The 20,109-nt window shown below is 63.1% G+C and overlaps 7 protein-coding genes across 7 annotated transcripts; 5 read left to right on the top strand and 2 right to left on the bottom strand.

The window, feature by feature from the left end:
• Positions 1–1,178: 1,178 nt before the first annotated feature.
• On the top strand, positions 1,179–3,247 carry LOC62_01G000101 (uncharacterized protein). The gene is made up of 6 exons (XM_062766528.1): positions 1,179–1,586; positions 1,650–1,731; positions 1,788–1,913; positions 1,970–2,151; positions 2,253–2,337; positions 2,847–3,247. Exons 1-6 carry the CDS (start codon positions 1,455–1,457, stop codon positions 3,044–3,046), a joined length of 807 nt encoding a protein of 268 aa, XP_062622512.1. The 5' UTR covers positions 1,179–1,454; the 3' UTR covers positions 3,047–3,247.
• A 371-nt stretch (positions 3,248–3,618) lies between these two features.
• Positions 3,619–4,811, top strand: LOC62_01G000100 (uncharacterized protein; the record flags this gene model as incomplete). Its single annotated transcript, XM_062766527.1, has 5 exons — positions 3,619–3,938; positions 3,980–4,025; positions 4,060–4,400; positions 4,437–4,566; positions 4,644–4,811. The coding sequence occupies 5 exons, from the start codon at positions 3,619–3,621 to the stop codon at positions 4,809–4,811; spliced, it is 1,005 nt and encodes a 334-aa protein (XP_062622511.1).
• A 552-nt stretch (positions 4,812–5,363) lies between these two features.
• PAP16_0 (putative inactive purple acid phosphatase 16) lies at positions 5,364–6,703 on the top strand (the record flags this gene model as incomplete). Its single annotated transcript, XM_062766526.1, has 4 exons — positions 5,364–5,570; positions 5,622–6,268; positions 6,304–6,471; positions 6,505–6,703. The coding sequence occupies 4 exons, from the start codon at positions 5,364–5,366 to the stop codon at positions 6,701–6,703; spliced, it is 1,221 nt and encodes a 406-aa protein (XP_062622510.1).
• Positions 6,704–6,899: 196 nt separating this feature from the next.
• Positions 6,900–9,593, bottom strand: cao1 (Copper amine oxidase 1). The gene is made up of 3 exons (XM_062766525.1): positions 9,103–9,593; positions 7,275–9,049; positions 6,900–7,179 (listed from the first exon to the last, which is right to left on the bottom strand). Exons 1-3 carry the CDS (start codon positions 9,367–9,369, stop codon positions 6,999–7,001), a joined length of 2,223 nt encoding a protein of 740 aa, XP_062622509.1. The 5' UTR covers positions 9,370–9,593; the 3' UTR covers positions 6,900–6,998.
• Positions 9,594–11,081: 1,488 nt separating this feature from the next.
• SPAPB24D3.02c (putative amino-acid permease) lies at positions 11,082–13,332 on the top strand. Its single transcript, XM_062766524.1, has 3 exons — positions 11,082–11,419; positions 11,483–11,525; positions 11,682–13,332. The coding sequence occupies exons 1-3, from the start codon at positions 11,250–11,252 to the stop codon at positions 13,200–13,202; spliced, it is 1,734 nt and encodes a 577-aa protein (XP_062622508.1). The 5' UTR covers positions 11,082–11,249; the 3' UTR covers positions 13,203–13,332.
• A 412-nt stretch (positions 13,333–13,744) lies between these two features.
• On the bottom strand, positions 13,745–16,633 carry nirA_0 (Nitrogen assimilation transcription factor nirA; the record flags this gene model as incomplete). Its single annotated transcript, XM_062766523.1, has 5 exons — positions 16,380–16,633; positions 16,094–16,207; positions 15,734–16,030; positions 15,358–15,696; positions 13,745–15,307 (listed from the first exon to the last, which is right to left on the bottom strand). The coding sequence occupies exons 1-5, from the start codon at positions 16,395–16,397 to the stop codon at positions 13,745–13,747; spliced, it is 2,331 nt and encodes a 776-aa protein (XP_062622507.1). The 5' UTR covers positions 16,398–16,633.
• Positions 16,634–17,502: 869 nt separating this feature from the next.
• On the top strand, positions 17,503–19,595 carry aldA_2 (Aldehyde dehydrogenase; the record flags this gene model as incomplete). The annotated part of the gene is made up of 5 exons (XM_062766522.1): positions 17,503–17,667; positions 17,720–17,904; positions 18,238–18,331; positions 18,380–18,523; positions 18,572–19,595. Exons 1-5 carry the CDS (start codon positions 17,600–17,602, stop codon positions 19,593–19,595), a joined length of 1,515 nt encoding a protein of 504 aa, XP_062622506.1. The 5' UTR covers positions 17,503–17,599.
• Between the last annotated feature and the right edge of the window lie 514 nt (positions 19,596–20,109).

Raw genomic sequence — 20,109 nt, 5'->3', positions numbered from 1 at the left:
AGTGCCCCGCGAGCGAGCACGTTGCCACCCACCTCGCAGTCCACACCGCCCACGCCCACGCCCACGCCCATCTCCCACCAACTTCTGTTCTGCATGCCCTCCCCCCAGCAGCGGGGTCGTGCCGCCCTCTGATGCACGCCGCGCGTCATCACGGCGCACCGTCACACATCGCCGTCATTCATGCCGCCATGGCGACACTCCGGCCGCGGACAGACACTGACGACGACAACGACGCGCGCCAAGAGGCATTCAATGTGATGACTAATGCCCGCCCTAATCGATTACAAAGCCCTCCACTGTGCCCTCCACCCACTCTGCCAGCGTCATGCCCCGACGTCATACCTCCCTCAGTCTGGTCGGTCTGATGCTCGGTCTCTTGGAGCGTGTTGTGTGATTAATGCTCTTTGGGATCTGCATGGACGATTAGGAGGACGCGATACCAGTGATCAGCAAGAAGGACGCTGGAATGGCCTAGGTTACCGAGGCCCCCTTCCCCTGCAGAGCAGCGCGGCCGCGACGCGCGACACGACGCTTGCCTTCCCCCTCGCTGGCCCTGCTCCGTGGACAGTCTCAGCGGTTCACTCCCCAGACAAGACTCAACGAAGCCGCCCCTGCCCCAAGCTCGCAGCTCGTCAACGATCGATAACCCCACTTCAAGCAATCAGGCGCACACTGGCGACGGGCGCAGCTGTCTGATGACTTGCGAAGGACGCAGCGCCCTGCCATCATTCAGAACCCACAGGCCGAGGCTCCAATCGCGAACAGTGTGCTGTGGTGTGGTTGGGCGCAGCATGCGTGCCCCCTTTCGAGGCCCTCTATCGATCCTCATGCGCGCGCAGAGGAGCGGCGGCGGCGACGGCAACCACCACTCGCGGCGGTGCGATCTTGCTCCCTCGACGACCGCCGCGCCGCACCGCACCGCCTCTGATCTCCAGATCGCAGGTGGTGCGCGATGGTGCCACACTCGACACTGCCCATCAGCCCAAGTGCACTGCAGCGTCTCGACACGTCGCGAGCGGTGAATGCATTGCAGTGGGCACTGTACTGTGCAAGTGGGCCACGCCGTGAAGCCCGGTGGGCACTAAATTGTCCCCACGTGGCTATTACGTCACTGCTCTGCCGCAGCTGTGCACTGTGGCCACTTTGGCCTTGTCGTCTCGCGCGCCGCCGCTCTCGTGACATTCCACAAACAATCCTCGGCGAGGGCGGGGGGTCGGAGGGACGCAACGAGGAGAGGAGGGGCAAGAGGAGAGGGCAACAACGCATATCGGGTCGGGCACGAGTAGCAGCAGCAGCAACGACAGCGCGACGACGGAACGCACGCCATCCATGCCATGCCATGGCTAGGCATGGCTAGTCACCACCACCACCACTCGCCGCGGCTCGGCTCTCGTTAAATAAAGCTGGGGAGACTTACTTCCCACAGCATCATATCTCAATCCACCACCACACAAATGGCAGACTACAAGCCCGCCGGGGCGCGCGAGCTGCTGCCCATCGACCCCAGTGCTGGCGTGTTGCCGGGGTACATTGCGCAAGAGCCGACGGTGATTTATCTCCGGGACAAGCTGTTCAGCGCGACGGATGTGGGTTGCGTGACTGGGTCGTCTGAGGGAGGGACGGAGGGGAAGTGCTGACGACCACGCCAGACCGACAGCCCGATCCGGAGGGGGAACGGCGACGTCGTGATGCGCTTTGTCGACAAGGCGTGGAGTGTCAAGCGGCGGACTGGTGCGTGGCGCCGCCAGCGCCGACTCGCAGCTATAGTAGCTCACACGCCCATGCAGAAATCAACGACGCAGAAGGTAACCCCCTCCTCAAGCTCCGCTGCAACCTCGCCACGATCCAGGGGCATGTGATCGCGGAAGACGCCGAGGGGAAAGAGCTCTTCGACGTGCAGGGCAAGTTCAAGCGTGCGTCGGCGGCGTCACCTTTGAGCTTCTTTGGCTGACCCGACCCCGCCGCCCAGTCCTCTCGCGCCACTACGAAGCCACGTTCACGGATATCCAGACCAAAGCCAAGGCCACGCTCCACGTCCGCGGGGACAAGTTCGGGTCCAAGGCCGACGTCGTGTTGCCCGACGGGCGCGTGCTGGCGCAGATTGACAGGCAGCTGTTCACCAAGAACGACATTGTGAAGAATAATGAGAGTGTGAGTGGCGTGAAGGGCTGGGGGGCGATAGGGGAAGGGTGATGAGATGGAAGAGGAGGCCCCTTAGGCTCGTCGCAGCGCTGACGCGCGCTCCGTCGCAGTACTTCATCTGGATCGCCCAAGGCGTCGACGTCGCGCTGATTACAGGCATCTGCGTAGCGGTCGACATGATCAAGGAGCAGCGCAGTGCGCGTCGGAAGAAGTAGCCCGTAGGAAGCTGGACACTCATGTAGAGATCGATACCATGTACATCGTTGCGTCGCCACGTCGCTGGAATGCAGCGCGCGCTGGCCCATAGTAGCTAGCAGCATGCTGCGCAGTTGATACAATGCCGCGGGCCGCGGTTGATGCATAGCGCGTTAATAGCTAATAGCTCGCGTGAGTAGCCCCGTCGCGTGGCGACCACGCGTTATCCACGCGGCATGACATCATTCGCCACTCGCGCATCGCCCACATGTGCCCACTGCCCCAACAAGCTCGGCGCGACACGCGTGCTCCATCTCACTGTTGTCTACACCACCTCTCTCAACAAGCAAGACAAGCAACACAATGCCAGCTTCAGACGGCCTCGGTGAGTGCTGCTGCTCCTCCTCCTTGCCCTGCTCCCCCTGCCACGTACCGCCACCCTCTCCCCTCCCCTTGCCTCGCTCGCCACCCACGCCCGCGCACTCGCTGACGCTGGTGCCCGTGCCCAGCCCCACCCCTCTCTCCCGCCGAGCGCGACATCGTCAAGTCGCACGGCGGCTGGACGGCCTTTTGCGCATCGTACGGCCTCGAGCCGTGGAACCCCGACGAGAACAAGGAGGCCAAGAGCCTGATCCACCTGCTTGGGCGCAAGGGCAGCGACGCGGCGGATATTAGCTTGAGCCCGAAGAGCGAGCCGCGGTCGTTGTAGGCGTGGGGGCGCTCGTGAGGGCGGTTTTTGGAGGGGAAGCACAACGAAGACACAACGACGACGACGACGACGACTTGTTCAGAAGTATGCATGTGATGAGAACGTGTTAGGGGCCTTGGCGTGCGCCGTCGACGAGCCCACTGGCGCAACCCAAGTCCTCTTGCCAGCGGCGAGCAAGGAGCGCAGGCCAGCAGGTGCCTCACGTACGCACGCACACTCGCCAGCAGCACCATGCCGCAGGCCGTCCCCATGCCCAATGCATCCACCAGCAACGGCGCAACGCCGCGCCAAGACTCGACGACCACGTACCACCCACCCCCGCCCTGGTGGGCGGATTCGCTCCGAGCGGAACCAAGCGCGGGTCACCCGCCGGAACGTGGCACTCGATCGTTATCGGAGCGAACACGTCCAGCAGTGGCTATCACGGCCGTGTCGTGTCGTCCTCGCTTGGAGCATTGGGCTCGTCTCAGGTCTAGAGGAGGTCAATGGCAAGATGAGTGCCTGGCCACTACATGTGTATAAAACGCAGCGGGTGGCGAGCTGGCCAACCAACTCCAGCCACACACGGCAACATGAAACTCGCCACCGTCCTCCTCCGCGCCCGACAGGCGCTATACGCCACCCTCGCCCTCCTCCTCCACGCGACCCTAGTCCTCTCTAGCGTCCTGGTACACCGCTGGCGCGAGGCCGAGGTCATCGGGCTGCACTACCCCTTCCTCCTGCTCGGCTGGGCGGCGAGCTGCCTCCTCCTCCTGGCAGCGCACTACCTCTCCCTGCGCAGCCCGTCGGTCCGCGTCGAGCTGGTCGCGCTGGTCACTGCCTTCTGCACGGGGTTTGCTGCCGTCCACACGCTGGTCAAGCACCTCCCTGCGTCGCACCCCGAGATTAAGCGGTATGCCCAAGTAGAGGGCGGCGAGCTGACCCCGATCGCAGGCTCGGGTTCTGGACGCATGTCGTCGCCGCGTTCGCGGTCGACTGGGTGGGTGTATGTCATTGAACTGAGCTCAACGCAGATGTCGTACCTCGTCGCTATTGCCCTGTATGTCGGGTACAGGGGCCACCGTGCCCTCGGCCCGCGGGCATGGAAGGAGAGTGTGCCGAGCATACTGGCCGCCGTTGCGCCGGTACAGCTGCCGACCGACGACGAAGGTGGTGGCGACGACGAGACGGTCGCTGTGGACGAAGCGCGCTTGACGCCGGCAATGGTCCGAGTGGTGGGGTACGCCTTTGCGTTCGCCACGGCCAGCGCCACGACCGTCCTGGGAATCATCATGTCGCTGTGGCCCGACTTTCCGGTCCGCCCGCCGGCGCTCGTCGCCGCGTGGGCTGCGCTCACGTCGCTGGGCATCCTAGCGTAAGCCTGCCCCTACCCTGGCACCACTGACACCAGTCTGGGAGTGAGGAAGCGTACCACCCTCCGCACCGAGAGCATGGGCCTCGGCGACCTCGTCCTCCTCGGCCTCGTCGCAATGGCATACCTCAGCCCCTGGGCTGCACCGGAAGACTGTCGCCAGGACGCGGTACGCACCGCCACGCTGGTGCTCGGCTGGGCATGCCTCGATATCGTACGTGTCTCACAGGGGCTAGCTGACGCCAGCTCGTGTTCCTCCTCGTGCTCGACTTGCGTGTGCTGCTGCGTACCCATCGAGACGGAGCTGCAGTGGGCACGTTTGGCGAGATGACCACTGCTAGGGGGCTCGGGTGGGTCTTCGTCCCCGGTGAAGGCGACGAGCGCACGCACTTGCTCCGTGACGATGGCGAGTAGCACCTGCGCCAGTTATGTAGTCGATGATCGAACTGTCATCGGCGGCCGCGTAGAAGTAATTAAACCGAGTTCAACAGGCAGTACACGCGCCTGAAATGCCACGGAAATTGAATCGAACGCACGTTGACCTCGCCAAGACCTCGACTAACCCACCTGACGTCGGCGCGCGCCGGGACTAACACCTCGGCCACCTCGAGCACGATACATATCCACCTCACGACCTCGGCATCTTGTCTGGTCCCCAGTACCGGCGGATACAGCAGCACGTGTGTCGACCGGAAAGACGATTACACGCGCCGACGCGTCGAGGGGCGCGAAACGGGCTAGTTGGGCACATTGGTGCGGATTGGCGCGTCAAAAGTGCGGATTAGTGGCGTCGGTGCGCGTTAGTGGCACCATCACCGACTTTATCGGCGCGATGACGCGCGGTGTAAGCAGCTGGTGCTGCACATGTTCGATTGATGTCATGTCAACAACGTGCGACGGGAAAAGTGTATAAAGGGGGAAGCGCGAGGTGGATGTCGAGGCTCGGCCAAGCACTCACGCAGCGCCATGCTCCTCGCTCCCCTCGCCCTCCTCCTCGCTGCTGCCGGCCTCACGGCCGGCGCACCGACCAAGCGCGCCGACCTCAACCCGTACCCGGACGGCCGGCGCCTCACCTTTGGCCCAGACGGCAAGTTCAAGCTGGTACACTTCACCGATCTGCACTTTGCCGAGCGTGGCTTGTTCTACGAGTACTGGGCGCCGGGGGATGAGCGGGTGGGTCGGCACGTCTTTCCTAACCCCCCACGTCGCTGACGCTCGCCGCAGGGCCACAAATCCGTCGGCGTCATGGACGGCGTCCTCGCCGACGAGCACCCCAACTTCATAGTCTACGGCGGGGACCAGATCAACGGCGAGCACGCGCTGTACGACAACGTAACCACCTACCTCGACTGGGCTTACTCGCCGGCCTTGAAGTCCAACACGCCCTTTGCGAGCGTGTACGGCAACCACGACGAGAGCTACAACATCTCGCATCTGATCAGCTTCGAGTACGAGACGCAGCGCGCGCCAGCGCGCCACCTGTCCTGGACACAGCGCAACCCCGAGTCGTCGCCCGACCCGCGCGGGGCGTTCAACTACTACATCCCCGTGTACGCCAACGCCGGAGCCACTACCCCGTCGCTTCTGCTCTGGTTCTTCGATTCCCGCTCCGGCGTCTTCTCGTCCGGCAAGTTCCTCATCATCGACGAGCCGTGGATGACGGAGGACTGGGTGCACCAGCAGTCTGCCAAGTGGCTCAACGAGACCGCGGACGCGATGAAGGCGGCGTGGGGGAAGCTGCCGAAGAGCCTCGCGTTTGTTCACATTCCGCCCACGGCGGCCCTCACGATCCAGACTAACGAGGTGACCCCGAAACTGGCGGAGCATCCGGGCATCCACGAGGAACCGACGACCAACCAGGGGCGGAAGGCGTAAGTCGGCGCCTGTATGATGCTGACACGACCAGGGGATACTGGAAGAGCGTCGGCGACGGGCCGTTCTGGCAGGCCGTCAGCGGCACCCTTGGCGGCACGGACGGGCAGGGCCTGATTGCCTTGACGGCCGGCCACGACCACCTGAACGACTGGTGCGGGCGCACGCCGGCCGTTGGGCCGTACACCTACTGCTACGGACGGTGAGTGGGCCATCACGGCGCAGCTGACGCCAGACACACCGGGTACGGCGGCTACGGTGACCTGCCCCGTGGCAGCCGCGTCTTCGAGGCGCGCCTCGGCAACAACGGCGCCCTCGCCAACGTCCGCTCGTGGATCAGGCTCGCGGACCATACGTCGCAGAACACGAACCTGCTTGTTGTTGATGGGAACACGACGCTGGTTAACACCAAGGACCCGGCGCCGGCTTCGTAGGCTTGTTGAGTTGGAGAGATAGATGTCTTAATCTTAGATGAATCCGTTAGTGTTTGGCATGGCGCAATGGCGAGCCTGGTGGTTAAAGTGACAGCTGCTCTCGCGGCAGCCTGGCAGCGTAGACCCAGTCAGTGTGGCACTTTCGCGTGCCACGATCAGTCAACCACGCATTCTCCTTTCACCCCCTTGCGCACACTTCAAACCAACTATTGCATTGATCCAACCGGATGTAATGGCTACTTTACACAGAGATTGTACAAACCAGGATTCCTATGCGAGAGTATATAGACATGACTTAGCGGGCGCAGCACGAGTCGCCGTTGGTGGCAGCAGTGCCGTTCGTGCCGTTCGAGGTGCCGTTGGCAAAGGCCTCGTTGGCGAAGCGCGACTTGGCGTCGGCGATCGAGGGGACGTCGAGGCCGGGGTTGCGGTCGAAGAAGCCGGAGGGCTTCAGGTGGAAGCGAAGGATCTCGACACTGGGAGGGGGGTCAGTAAAGATTCCAAGGAAAGTGACAGAAGTCGGACGTCGCGATGCGAGTCCAACCTCGCACCGCGCGCATGTGTTACTCACGGCATGATGGGCCAGTCCTCGGGGCGACACAGGTGGGTAACACCCATGGTAGGCCAGACGACAATGTCCGAGTTGGAGATGTCCGCGTTGCGGTCGACCCAGATCTGCGAGCCGAACTTCTCGGCACCGGGGTGCTGGTTGATGTGGATGTCGGACGGGAACATCTTGTCGGGGTCCTCCTCGTTGTAGGCGGTCGTGAAGATGTGCTGGCGGGCCCAGGGGGCACGGTTCCAGACGAGCGAGCCGGGCTTGCCGAGGAGAGGGGGCATGTCCTTGCACTGGATCTTGAAGGCGATGGGCGCCTTGGACGAGTAGTGCAGCTTGTTGGGGTTCTCAATGAGCCACGAGCGGCACTTGAGGGGGTCGGCGTGCGCCACCGACTCCTTGGACGTCTTGAACGGCGTCTTGACGGTGTGGAAGCCGTTGCCGTAGTAATTTGTCTCGGAGCCAACCTCGCCCTCGTCGGGAATCACATCAACCTGGGTGACGCGGTTGTTGAGGCCGTCGAGCATGGGGTCGAGGCGGACCGAGAAGAGGTGCTGGTGGTGCTGGGCGGCGATCTGGGGCGCGACCTCGACCTCGTGGGCGGGGTCGCGGGCCTCGTCCTTGCGGAGGGGGTAGGCGTTGACGATACCGGTCGCCTTGATCTCCATCTCGATCGAGCCGTCGAGGTACAGGTTCCAGTAGAATCCGTACTCGTAGTTGGCGACGGTGCAGATGGACGAGATGACAAGACGGCGGTTACGCGCGACGTGGGCCTTGTTGTCACGGAAGTCGGTGTGCTTGTGAAGGATACCGGCGTCCTCCTCGTGGATGCAGATGGCAGACTTGATCGTCTGGACGTTACCCTCGCGGGTGACCATGTCGGCGTCGAGGTAGGTGATCGAGCCGAGGCAGTCGCAGCCGAGGGCGAGCGAGTTGGCGAGCGCACCGATACCGTACTCTCCAGTGTCGAACGCCTGCTTGCGGTGGTGGGGGAAGAGGGCCTTGGCGTAGGGGACGACCATCTCGGCGACCGAGATCCTGTAGAACATTGGGCGCTCGCCCTTGGCACCGTCCTCGTAGGTCATGCCCGAGAGGACGAGACCCTCGCGGTAGTTGAAGCCGACGTGGAACTTGAAGTTCTGCCACTCCATGACATTGCCAAACAGCTTGTACGAGACACCCTCGGGCTGGAGGACGTGCAGAGGCTTGAGCGTGTCGCGGACGGCAAAGTTGGGCTCGTCCTGGACAATCTGCTCGGGGAGGTAGTTGTGCGCGGCCATGGGGGGGCCGAAGCGCTCGCGGGGCTTGTCGCCCTCGGCCTTGGCGTAAGCGTCGGCGCTCGACGCGGGCACGGGGTTCTTCTCGTCGGGGTTGTTGGGGGGGTAGTCGATCGTGATGATCTCGCCAGTGTGCGAGTCCATGACGGGGATCATGTCGAGCGGGTGCGCGTACAGGTTGTCTCCGGGGCGGAGACGCGCGAACAGGAAGCACTGCTGCAGACGGCGGTTGGGGAAGCGCTCGTCGTAGGCGATGCACCAGCCGTCGACGTACAGGTCTTCCTGCTTGATGCCGACGGCCTCGACAGCAGCCTTGACCTTGGGGTCGGTGCGGCAGATCTCCTCGGCCCAGAGGAGCTCCTCGGTCTGGAGCGAGGGCTCGACGCCCTTGGCGAGGAGCTTCCAGCTCGAGACGATGGGCGAGTCGACCTTGGTCGCGCCGTGCGAGAGGTTGGAGGGGAGGTCAACGACGACCTCGAACGCCTGGAACGAGTCGTTGCAGATGAGGTGGATCTAGCGCAGGGTCAGTGGTTATCTCGGCAAAGCAGCAGCTATGGGCCACTCACGTCGGCCTGGCGGGTGACAGTCTTGGCCGGGGTCGCCGACTTGGACGTGGCAATCTCCTCCTCGGAGAAGAGCTTCATCCAGCGGAGGACATCGTACTTGGGGGGCTCGAGGAGCGAGACCGAGTTGAAGAGGGGCTTGTTGGCCGGCGCGCCCTCGTAGGCTCCCTTGGCCATGTACTTGCGGACGGCGTCGACCGAGGCGAGGATCTCGGCCTTGGAGAGCGCGTCGAGGGGGTGGGCATACTTGGGGTTATTCTTGGTCGACATGTTGTGTGGGTGCGTTGAGCAGTGGGGCTAGGTGGGGCGGGTTGGTGAGGAGGAGGAGGGAAACGAGAGAACGACGAGGCATTATGTATCTGGCCCAGCTCCAGGTGGAGCAGCTCCGGGTAGGTGGGTGCGATGCTGCAGCTGCTGGAGTTGTCCCGGCCCATCAGCCAGCGATTACCAGCAGCAGCACCACCTGACAGCATTCCACTGCCCGCCTGTTGCGCATGATGCACGCCGCGCCGCAAGCCGTAACCGTGGAGTAAAGGTAGGCGACTATGGGCGCGCGGCAACCGCCGGAGTATTGTTCAGGCGGAACTGCCACTTCGGCTCTGGGCGGGAACGAGGCAAGAGTTAAGGCGTATCCCGGCTCGCCACGGGGGAACCCCATTGCCGCCAGGCGATAACTGCCCTGTTCTTTGCTCCTGAGGTGTGATAACGGCAGGGGCGCGACGAGTGGGCGTGCGTAGCTGAGCTCGGCGTGCACCCGCGCGCAAGAGTATCCCGAATGAAACAATGCAACACACGTTCTGGCCACCACCACAGGGCGCCACCGTGACGCGCAAAGCAGTACCGGCGCACCGCACACCACGCGCCGGCTGCCCGCGGCCGGCTGGATCAACTCGTGTCAATGGGGCAACGAAACGGCCCCCGCCCGTCAGCGGCGCGCAGTTCAGCCATACAAGCGAAGCGCTGCGCTGCGCTGGGGTGTGGCTGTCAATTCTGGCTGGCGGGCGGGCGTCGTCACAAGCGCCCGACCGGCCGGTGGAGCCAGCTGATTGCTGCTTCCTTGTCGACGAGATCTCGCGCCGGACTCCTGCAGCGAGTGTGGAGAAGAACCGCTCGGCATGCCCGGCAGGTGTGGAGTACTGCATGGAGCACCGTGGCTTGGCGTGGAGCCGTGTCAGCTGTGCCAGTAGGTAGTAGCTGTGGAAGCAATGGCCGTCGCCACTGGCACCCAGCGCATCCAGCGCAGCAGCATCCGACTAACCAGTTAGTCGCTGCTCGCTCTACTGTAGCTGTCACCACTGGCATCACGGACACTGTGGTCACTGGCATTCGCCACCGTGCCATCGTACTCGCCGACGATATGCACGATGCATCCTTATCGCTCGGTCGGTGCAGCACCAGCACCAATGGGGGCCGTGCGATGAGGAGGCGCTCCACCTATCGACCGGCGCACCATGGCTCATTGTCCAGTCCTCCATGTAGCGCTTATGCTTTCCCAATTGGCGCATACCGCAGCGCTTGAGTGCGAGCTGCTAGGCTGGGGCGTTATCGCATCGTGTCGGCACTTGTCGACGTCGGCCTCAAGCATGCTGTACATAGGCCCGAAGGCGACAAACGGCGACCACAGCCTCTCCGCCGTTCCGCCCAAGCGATAAGTCAGCTTCCGGTATTCCGGCGTCACCGTTTATCCACCCCGCGCGTAGCCGCCGCATATGCATGCTGGCTGCGTGGCCAAAGGGCCAAACACGACGGCGACCGCTATCAGTCTAAGCGAGTCGGGCGAGTCGCGGGGGAGGTCAGGGTTAAACGCCGCCGCGTGGCCCCCTGGCTGGCTCCTACTGGCCGACAGGACCGGCATTGGCATTTGGAGTATAGACGAGCCGACCAGTTCCAGATGGATGCAGCGAGCCGGCGAGCCACGGAGAGACGACCGATATAATAAAATCAGGCCGTGCGGCGCGCTGTTCTTCACTCACCACTTGTCTTCCTGTGCATACCCTCGTCCCGTAGACGAGCCCGTCGAAACTGAAGTCGCCTCGCCCCGCCCACCCCCCACGCTCCCGTCCAAGCCGACGAATACCGGCCCAACCCCAGCCGGCTCCAACATCTTGACATTTTTTTCACCACCGCATCCACCCACCACACACACTCGCATGACCAACGCCGCCGACGACGCGAGGCTGCACAATGTGCACCCCGAGATGGGGGACAATGACCACTACCTCACGCGCGACGACGTCGCGCTCGAGGGGCTCGGATACAAGCCTGAGCTGAAGCGTTCCTTCTCCAAGCTCGAGACGTTTGGCGTCGCCTTCTCCATCATGTAAGCCGGCAAGGGCGCCGTTGCGTCGATCCATGTGCGCGCACATCACTAACACCTCCCCAGGGGCGTCGTCCCGTCCATCGGCTCGACCATCATGTACTGCCTTGTGAGTGGTGTCTTTGTCCTTGTCGACTCCACGGGGCCGGGGCGGGGCTACGTCCCTTAACGACCCTGGGTCGTTGTTCCCTTGGTAACCGACCACAACCAACGGAAATGCCTGAACCACAGCCGTGTATGTGGCACTTGCTCACACCACCCACAGCCGTACGGAGGCCCAGTAGGCATGATCTGGGGCTGGGTGCTCTCTGCCTTTTTGATCTCGTTCATCGGCTTCGCGATGGGCGACCTCGCGTCCTCGATGCCGACGTCCGGAGGTCTCTACTACTGGACCCACCGTCTCAGCCCGCCAGAGTACCGCAACTTCCTGTCCTGGTTCGCGGGGTACAACTCGTTCCTCGGCAACACGGCAGCCACGTCGAGTCTTGCATGGGCGTGCGCGGGCATGTTCTACGCCGCGGCGAGCATCGCCAACGAGGACTTTTCCCCGTCCGTCGGCGCAAAGTTCGGCCTGTACTGCGGCATCCTGATCTTCTGCGGCCTGTTCTGCTCGTACGGCACGACGGCGTTCGCGCGCATGCAGACGCCCGCGACGGTCCTCAACCTCGCCCTCGCGCTCGTCACCATCATCGGCCTGCCCATCGCCCGCAGGCACGAGCTCGGCAGCGCAAAGTGGACGTTTGGCGGCTGGGGCAACCTGTCCAACTGGCCGAACGGGTTCGCCTTCTTCCTGTCCATGCTCGCGCCGGTGTGGACTATCTGCTCGTTTGACTGCGCCGTCTCCATCTCGGAGGAGGCGTCCAACGCCGCCATCGCCGTGCCAGGCGCCATCACCGGCTCGATCGGCCTCGCCGGCGTGCTCGGCACAGTCATCATGATCATCCTCGCCGCCACCATGGGCGAGGACCTCGAAGCCATCAACAACAGCGCCATCGGCCAGCCCCTCGCCTTCATCTACCTCCAGGCCTTTGGCAAGACGGGCACGCTCGTCCTCTGGTCGTTCATGATCATCGCGCAGATGAGCATGACGGCGTCGCTTTTGCTTCCCGCCTCGCGCCAGGCGTTCGCGTTCGCGCGTGACGGCGCCCTGCCGTTCTCCGGGTTCCTGTACAAGGTCGACAGGTGGTCCGGCACGCCAGTGCGTACCGTCTGGCTTGTCGTCGGCGCTGCCATCCCGCTCGGCGCGCTCGGCTTCGCGGACCCAGTCAACGAGTCGGCCATCAACGCCATCTTCGCGCTCGCCATTCTCGGCCCGTACGTCGCCTACTTCCTCCCCATCTTCTCCCGCCTCCTGTGGGGCCAGGACAACTTCAAGCCGGGACCATGGTACCTTGGCAAGTGGTCGCGCCCTGTCGCGTGGGTCGCTTGCGGCTGGATGGTGTTTGCCGCTGTGCTCTTCTGCTTCCCCGCCGACCGCGGACCCGACGCCGGCAGCATGAACTATGCGATCGTCGTCGCGGGCGCCGTGTGGGTGTTCGCGACGGGATACTACTACTTCCCCAAGTATGGCGGCAAGACCTTCTTCACCGGCCCGCGCACCGAGGACCTCTCGGCCGACATCATGGCCCACGCGCAGGAGGACGCCCACCTCCCCCCCGGCCTCAGCACGACCGCTTCCGCGTCGCATGGATACATTGCCGACCCCAACAAGCGCCACCCGCACAGCGTCACGACGCAGGCGGTCGACGACGACTCGGACTCGGAGTCGGTCCCAAAAATTGTATAACTAAACACAACAGCATCACTTGCACATCTTTCTTAATTGTATCGCATCGCGTGCAGCGTTGTTACTCGAGGATTCCATTCTTGAGCTCGTAGAAAAATTGCCATAGCCGCATGAACATCATGAACAATCATTGATTTGATGATGACGAGAGGCGGCGCCACTTGGCCCCTCCTGTCGATGAATGGGCGGTGGCGCCGTGGCGGCGGCGGCACGTCTCATCACTGCAACGCCTTGGCGCTTTGTGGTCGGAACGTTATTTCCAAGCATCCGAAGAGCGCTTGTCGGCTGTGGTAAGTACTTGCATAGCGTCCAACCCGTTGCGGACACGGGAGCGGCAACGGCCGCAAAGGGTTACCGACGACTTCATGTTCTGAGCGAACGGAACGGCAGTGCCGACCGCCATTCTTCCGACCGCCGCACGCACGGTCGAATGCAAACGTGCGACAGCGCCGACGACACACCTAGATCCGTACAATGCATGCCAAAACAAACCAAGACTATTGGTACATGTACAACTGGGCGGGGTATACCCTCGCCGCCGCCTATCGGCTCCTTGCTGCCTCGACCATGTAACTCATCAGCGTCGAATAGATGGCTGATGGATCCAGGGGGTCGAGCGTCCCAGAATTCATAAACGATGAGTGGTCCATGTCCCATGGCATGGTGGGTTGCTGCTGTTGCTGCTGCTGTTGTTGCTGGAGATGTTGTGGGTTGACCTGCTGCTGTTGCTGTTGTTGCTGGGTTTGTATCTGCTGCTGCTGTTGCTGTTGTTGCTGTGGCGGTTGCATCTGCGTGTATGATGGGTTTGATGCACTCGTCGGCGGCCCACTTTGCGGAGTCTGGCCCGAAGGCAATGTAGCCGTGCTGCTGTAGTTGAGGGGCGACCACTCTGCAAGGTCCATGGCACCGCTTGCCTCTGGACTGCCTAGCACGAGGTCGAGTGCCTGGTCGAACCTCGCAGGCTGAGTTATGCCGCCCTGCCCGGGAACGGCGTTGGTCAAGTGGTTCCAGTAGAACTGGGGGAGCTGGAAGAGTGATGACACGCCAAGCGGTGGCAGGCTGATGGCCGGTAGCGTGCTGCCTGCCGTCGTCGACAACGCGCGACCGACCTGACGGAGTCCCTCGGGGATGGACGGCGACTCGACGAGGGACGATGGAGACGCGATCGCACCCATGGTCCCGCGACGCTTCTTGGCCGCTGGCGAGGCGTCGTCGTCGTCGGGCGACGACAGCTTGAGACCTCCCTGGATCAACCCCTCAAAGTAAACCTTGTGTGTTGACGCCGCGGGCCAGTTGCTGGAGACGTTGCGCAGCCAAATGCAGCACTGGGCAAAGTTGACCTTGGCACGGTGCGCAAGCTCGTCGTTGCTGTCTGAAGCGTCGAACGCTTCGAATAGTGTCGCGAGGGACAGGATGTGGATGATGTCAGCCGACACTTGGGCGAGCAGCTGGTGCCTGTCGAGATGGGCGAGGAGGTTGACGCAAGCCTCGCTTCCTTTAGTGCATATGCCATGTGCGCGGAGGCTCTGGTCGCCCTCTTCAGTGTCTTGAACAAACTGGCTTGGGCGCTGCTTGATGAAGCGTGAATGCAAGAGGATCTGGGCAGTGTAGTACCACGATAGACCGACGACGTGGTGAGGGAGGGGCGACACATTGGGGCTGAGGTCGACTTCGAGGGTGGATGGGAGTGCAGCTCGCCAGGCTTCCAACTTGGCGTTGATGTGCTCGGCGACGACGGCAGGGTCGCGGTTGACACCCGGCAGCGGCTCCGTGAACGCACGCTCCCAGCCGTCTGTATCTGCCGGCGGGCCAGCCTGCTCCATGTCCAGAATATCCTCCACAATCAGGCCCAGCCGGCATGTCCAGACGAAGCAGGACATGACGTACCCTCTGCGGGGGACGATGTGCCGGACGGACCGCGGCATCGGGGACAGCGAGGTCGGGAGCGGGGGCCACATCTCAAACTCGTCCGACTCGGTCATGGACGGCAGAGGCGTCGATGACCGGCGGTAGGGCAGGATGAACGACCTGCCAGTCTCCTCGGCTAGCGTCTTGTCGAGAACATAGCAGTTCCAGTAGACGCGAGAGCGGAGCTCCGAGTCGGCCTGCGGGCTGGGTCAGCTGACATTTCTTCGTACAAGACAAGCTGACTCACAGGAGACTCCGGATGGGCTGGGGCGAGGTTCAACCCAAGGTTGAGCGCCATGCAGCACGCGCGGCCGGCGTAGCTAAACGCCATGCGCTTGTCGCCGCAGCCAGTCTGACGTAGGGACAGCAGGATCAGCGCCTGCACAATGTCGATGCGGTTGTCCATCCGGCAGTGGTGAAGGGACGACTCTGCGCGGTTGAAGAGCTTCTCCTGCGTCCACTCGTCGTTGCCGGCATTCTTCTCCCGCGTAGCCACGCACGACGCAATGGCGAGCATGGCGAGGAGGAGGGGCGCCGACGTCGTGTGGGGATTGAACAGGGGCTTGTAGATGAGCGGCCACACATTCTGCCAGCGTCAGCTCCGCCCCACACTCGGCACCTACATGGATGTGGGTAAAGTACACTGAGAGCAGGCGCTCGACCAACGACGTCGGGAGGCCGAACAGCGGCTGGCGGGGTGGATGGGGCACGCGCAAGCCACCGGGCGAGGTTGCGCGGGTAGAGTAGCCCGTCCCCGAGACGTCTGGGCCCGAGCCTGCCTCTGCTTGGTTGTGGCCGGGCGCGGCGACGCCGTCGGTGGGGCTGTGGTCGCTTGCTTGCGGGAACGACGAGGGGCGGAACTCGTGCTTTGGCGACGTGCCCGGCGACTCGGAGGATGGCGCGCGCATCCGATACCCCGGCTGCGGGCCGCTGAGGGGTGGATGTCAGCTTACGAGTCAACACACCCTCGCCACCGTACTCACCGCTTCTTGATCGGCGCATGGAAGGTGCATTGCTGTCGTTTTTGTCGGCATACTCTGCAGCTCGAGAGGCCTGTCGTGCTCGAGACTTGAATGTCCTCGCATTTCATCCGGCGACTGAGGAGTGGGCGTCAGCATGACGATATGGCTTGATGACTGGTGACTGCCCCCCTCCAAAGGACAAACAACAATTGAAGGATCGCCGCCGGATCGCATCGCATCGGGCTACTCACTGTCTGCATCCCTGCGGGGTGGTCAGTGTCGCGAACAGGGAGCTAGAGGCAGGCAGTGAGGACATACATCGCATGCTCGGAGGGATCGCTTGCGCGATGCCGCAGAGTCGCCGGCGTCACCTCCCTCGTCCATGACTGAGGTGGGCGCGGTGGTGGTGGTGATGGTGAGACAGTCTTTGATGTGCTTTGACTTTTGTCTAGCCGTGCAGAGCGTAGGTGTTGCGTGCGTCGTGCGTGCGTGCGTGCGCGCGGGGGACCGAGCCAGGTGATGACTGCCCAGAGTGGGGGGACGGACAATGGCGAGGTGGGCGATGAGATAGGGAGAAGTTCGAGATGCGATGTGGGTAAAATGTAGAGCCGAGCGCGGGGTGATCAGCCGTGACTTTGTGTCAGACACCTCGTCAATCTCTACAAGCCTGTGGGTCACTCCACTCTCTTCGGGTCTAATGCTTATCCCAGCTAAGGTGTGCATTGCACGCAGCGACTACTGCACCGCGCATGCCCACCGGGCTAGCCAACCCCAAGACTTGACGGTATCTTCGGCAAAAGAGGGAGCAAGGCGAACAAGGGGGCTATCGCTTGTGGGGCTGCCGGCTGGCTACCATTCACGACAACTCGTCCAGGGTTCTGCATTCCAAGCCACTATCGGGCTGGCCGCGCGCATCTTCAGGAATGCTCGCAGCACCTGCGGGCCCCGTACGCACATTCCCGGCATGTGATGTTGTTGGCCGGGAGACGCCGAGCGAGCCAGCGAGCGAGCAGAGACGCCTCGGTCAACGCCTCGTCGTCGCCCCCCGCCCCAGCCAACAACCGCCAGCCAGGATAATCCACCCGGGCAAACATTCAGGCATTACTTTGGAGTCGCTCCGGGCGGGGCACTACTCACTCGACGTCACTCACCAGATACTCACTCCAGCAGCCTTGTGGAGTGTGGAGTGCCAGCCTGGTGCGCTTGTCAGCATGCAGCGGAGTAGCTGGTGCATCTCCTGCGCACAAGCGACCGGCTGGGCTCCTCTAGCGCCAGGAGGGCTGAGGAGGCGGCTCAGAGGTCACCTGGGGTAGGCGCTTCGGGTCTTGACAACCGCCCCGCCCCGGTATGCACCCCACCCCACTGTGCCGCTGCTGCTGGGTGATAACACGTCGTGACCACCGGTAACTCTCGCTCGCACCCCAGCTCCCCACCGCCGCTCCTTATTACCCGCGGCCCATCTCTTCCTCTCTCTCCATCATCACCCTCTCCTCCCCTCCCAAAACAACCACACCTACTCCACCAACAATGCCTACTCACCAGGAGATCGACATCCCCGGACAGGGCAAGGTCAAGATCCCCACCGGCCTTTTCATGTAAGTTGCTGTGCTCACCTTGAAGCTCCCCAGCCGCTCACACCCCACGCAGCAACAACGAGTGGGTCGACCCAGTCAAGGGCGAGACCTTCGATACTGTCAACCCCGCGACCGGCGAGAAGCTCATCAGCGTCGCCCACGCCTCCAAGGAGGACGTCGACCTCGCCGTCAAGGCCGCCCGCAAGGCCTTCAAGACCACCTGGGGCGGAAACGTCGCCGGCACTGAGCGCGCTGCTGGTGAGTTGAGGGCGTGGAGGTCTCGCCGAGCGGTGCGGTGGGGTCTGGAGTTTCCTGTCATAGATCTCGAGCTCGGCGCTGGCGTGTGAAACCACACACCAGTGGCGGTCGAGGGCCAGCGAATGGCTGCCGGCGGCTGCGTCGCAGTGATCGTGATCGACGCCCACGAGCATCCAGCTTGTGCAGGTGCTCGGACCACGGCTCGCACTGGCCAGATGTGCTGGGGACGCGTGTGATGTCGAGCAGTCACCAGCGATGGCTTCCCAGCTTCCCCTACCTTCCTATCGCCTCCTCCCGAACACCATCCCGAAGCCCCACGCTGACGCCCCGCAGTCCTCTTCAAGCTCGCCGACCTCATCGAGCGCGATGCCGAGAAGATTGGTGCCCTCGAGTCGCTCAACTCGGGCAAGGGTGTGCGCATTGCTCGGTGAGTTAGCTGCGCAAGGTGACTCGGTGCCCAAGCTGACTCCTTCAGCGAGGCCGACGTCGCCGACACTGTCGCCTGCTTCCGCTACTACGCTGGTCTCGCCGACAAGGTCTTCGGCCAGACCATTGACACCTTCGGCTCGGAGAAGTTTGTCTACACCCTCCACCAGCCCATCGGCGTGTGTGGTCAGATGTGAGTTGGCCAATGCCTATAGCCGTTGCAACTCTGACACGCCGCCAGCATCCCCTGGAACTACCCCCTCCTCATGTGGGCCTGGAAGGTCGCCCCTGCCGTCGCTGCTGGCTGCACGATCGTCATGAAGCCCTCCGAGCTCACCCCCCTCACCGCTCTCCTTCTCTGTGACTACGCCAAGGAGGCCGGCTTCCCTCCCGGTGTGCTCAACACTGTCCCCGGTCTCGGCGCCACCACCGGCGACGCCATCTCGCGTCACCTCGACATTGACAAGGTCGCCTTCACTGGCTCGGTCATTACCGGCCGCCGCATCTCGATCGCTGCCGCCGAGTCCAACCTCAAGAAGGTCACCCTCGAGCTTGGTGGCAAGTCGCCCATGCTCATCTTTGACTCTGCCGACGTCGAGGAGGCCGCCGACTGGACCGCCATGGGCATCTGGTTCAACTCGGGCCAGGACTGCTGCGCCTCGTCGCGTGTCTACGTCCAGGAGGCCGTCTACGACAAGTTCCTCGCCGCGCTCAAGAAGCGCGCCGAGGCCTGCGCCATCGGCCAGCCCTCGGACGAGAAGACGTCCTTCGGCCCCCTCATCAGCGCCGGCCAGCGCGACAAGGTCATCTCGTACATTGAGAGCGGCAAGGAGCAGGGCGCGCGCGTCGTGACTGGCGGCCAGAAGTGGCCCCAGTCGAACGGCGGTTTCTGGGTCGAGCCCACCATCCTCGCCGACGTCAAGCACGGCATGAAGGTTGTCGACGAGGAGATCTTCGGCCCCGTCATTGTCGCTGCCTCGTTCAAGACCGAGGAGGAGGCTCTCGAGCTCGCCAACAACACGACGTACGGTCTCGCCGCTGCCGTCTTCACCAACGACGCCCGCCAGATGACCCGCGTCTCGCGCGCCCTCGACGCCGGCACAGTCTGGTGCAACCAGTACGCGCTCCTGCACGCCGGTGTGCCCTTCGGTGGCTTCAAGCAGTCGGGTATCGGCCGTGAGCTCGGCACGTACGGTATCGAGGCCTACACGCAGGTCAAGGCCGTCCAGCAGAACCTCTCGCAGAAGATGGAGTGGCCCATCTAAGGGAGCAGCAGCGGATCGAGCCCGAGGCCATCAACGCCGAGAGGCCCATGGTGTGGGAGCAGCATTGATGATTGGTAATGGTTGTTTGTAATTACTATGCAGAGAAGTGACAGTGTGACGAGGACCGAACCGAGCGCAGCGAGGGTGCGGCCAACGTGTGCAGCGGCAGTGGATCAACGTGCGAACGAGGGAGGGAGAGCGATAAGGGTATCTGTCCATCGGCCGGCATGATTTGTAGAATGACAGATTGTCTTAGACAAAAGCCAAGAGCCCAAGGCGGCCTGCCAGCGGGCTCAAGGTCGTGACCTCTCGGCCGCCACGCACGACCCAGGCGGCGGCCGCAGCACATTGCAGTGGCCCAGCAATAATCCCACATGACGAGCGACGTGCCATTCCGGGCCAAGACGTCACTTGCAATGGAATGGCGACAGCCGCGACGCGACGTCAGGATTCCGGCGGACACGGGACGACGACAAGCCACAGCAGTGAGTGCAGTCGCCGTGTCGCGTCGTAG

This window comes from Vanrija pseudolonga, chromosome 1, assembly GCF_020906515.1.
Source record: "Vanrija pseudolonga chromosome 1, complete sequence".
Lineage (NCBI taxonomy): Eukaryota > Fungi > Basidiomycota > Tremellomycetes > Trichosporonales > Trichosporonaceae > Vanrija > Vanrija pseudolonga.
This window is presented reverse-complemented; position numbering and strand designations above follow the sequence as displayed.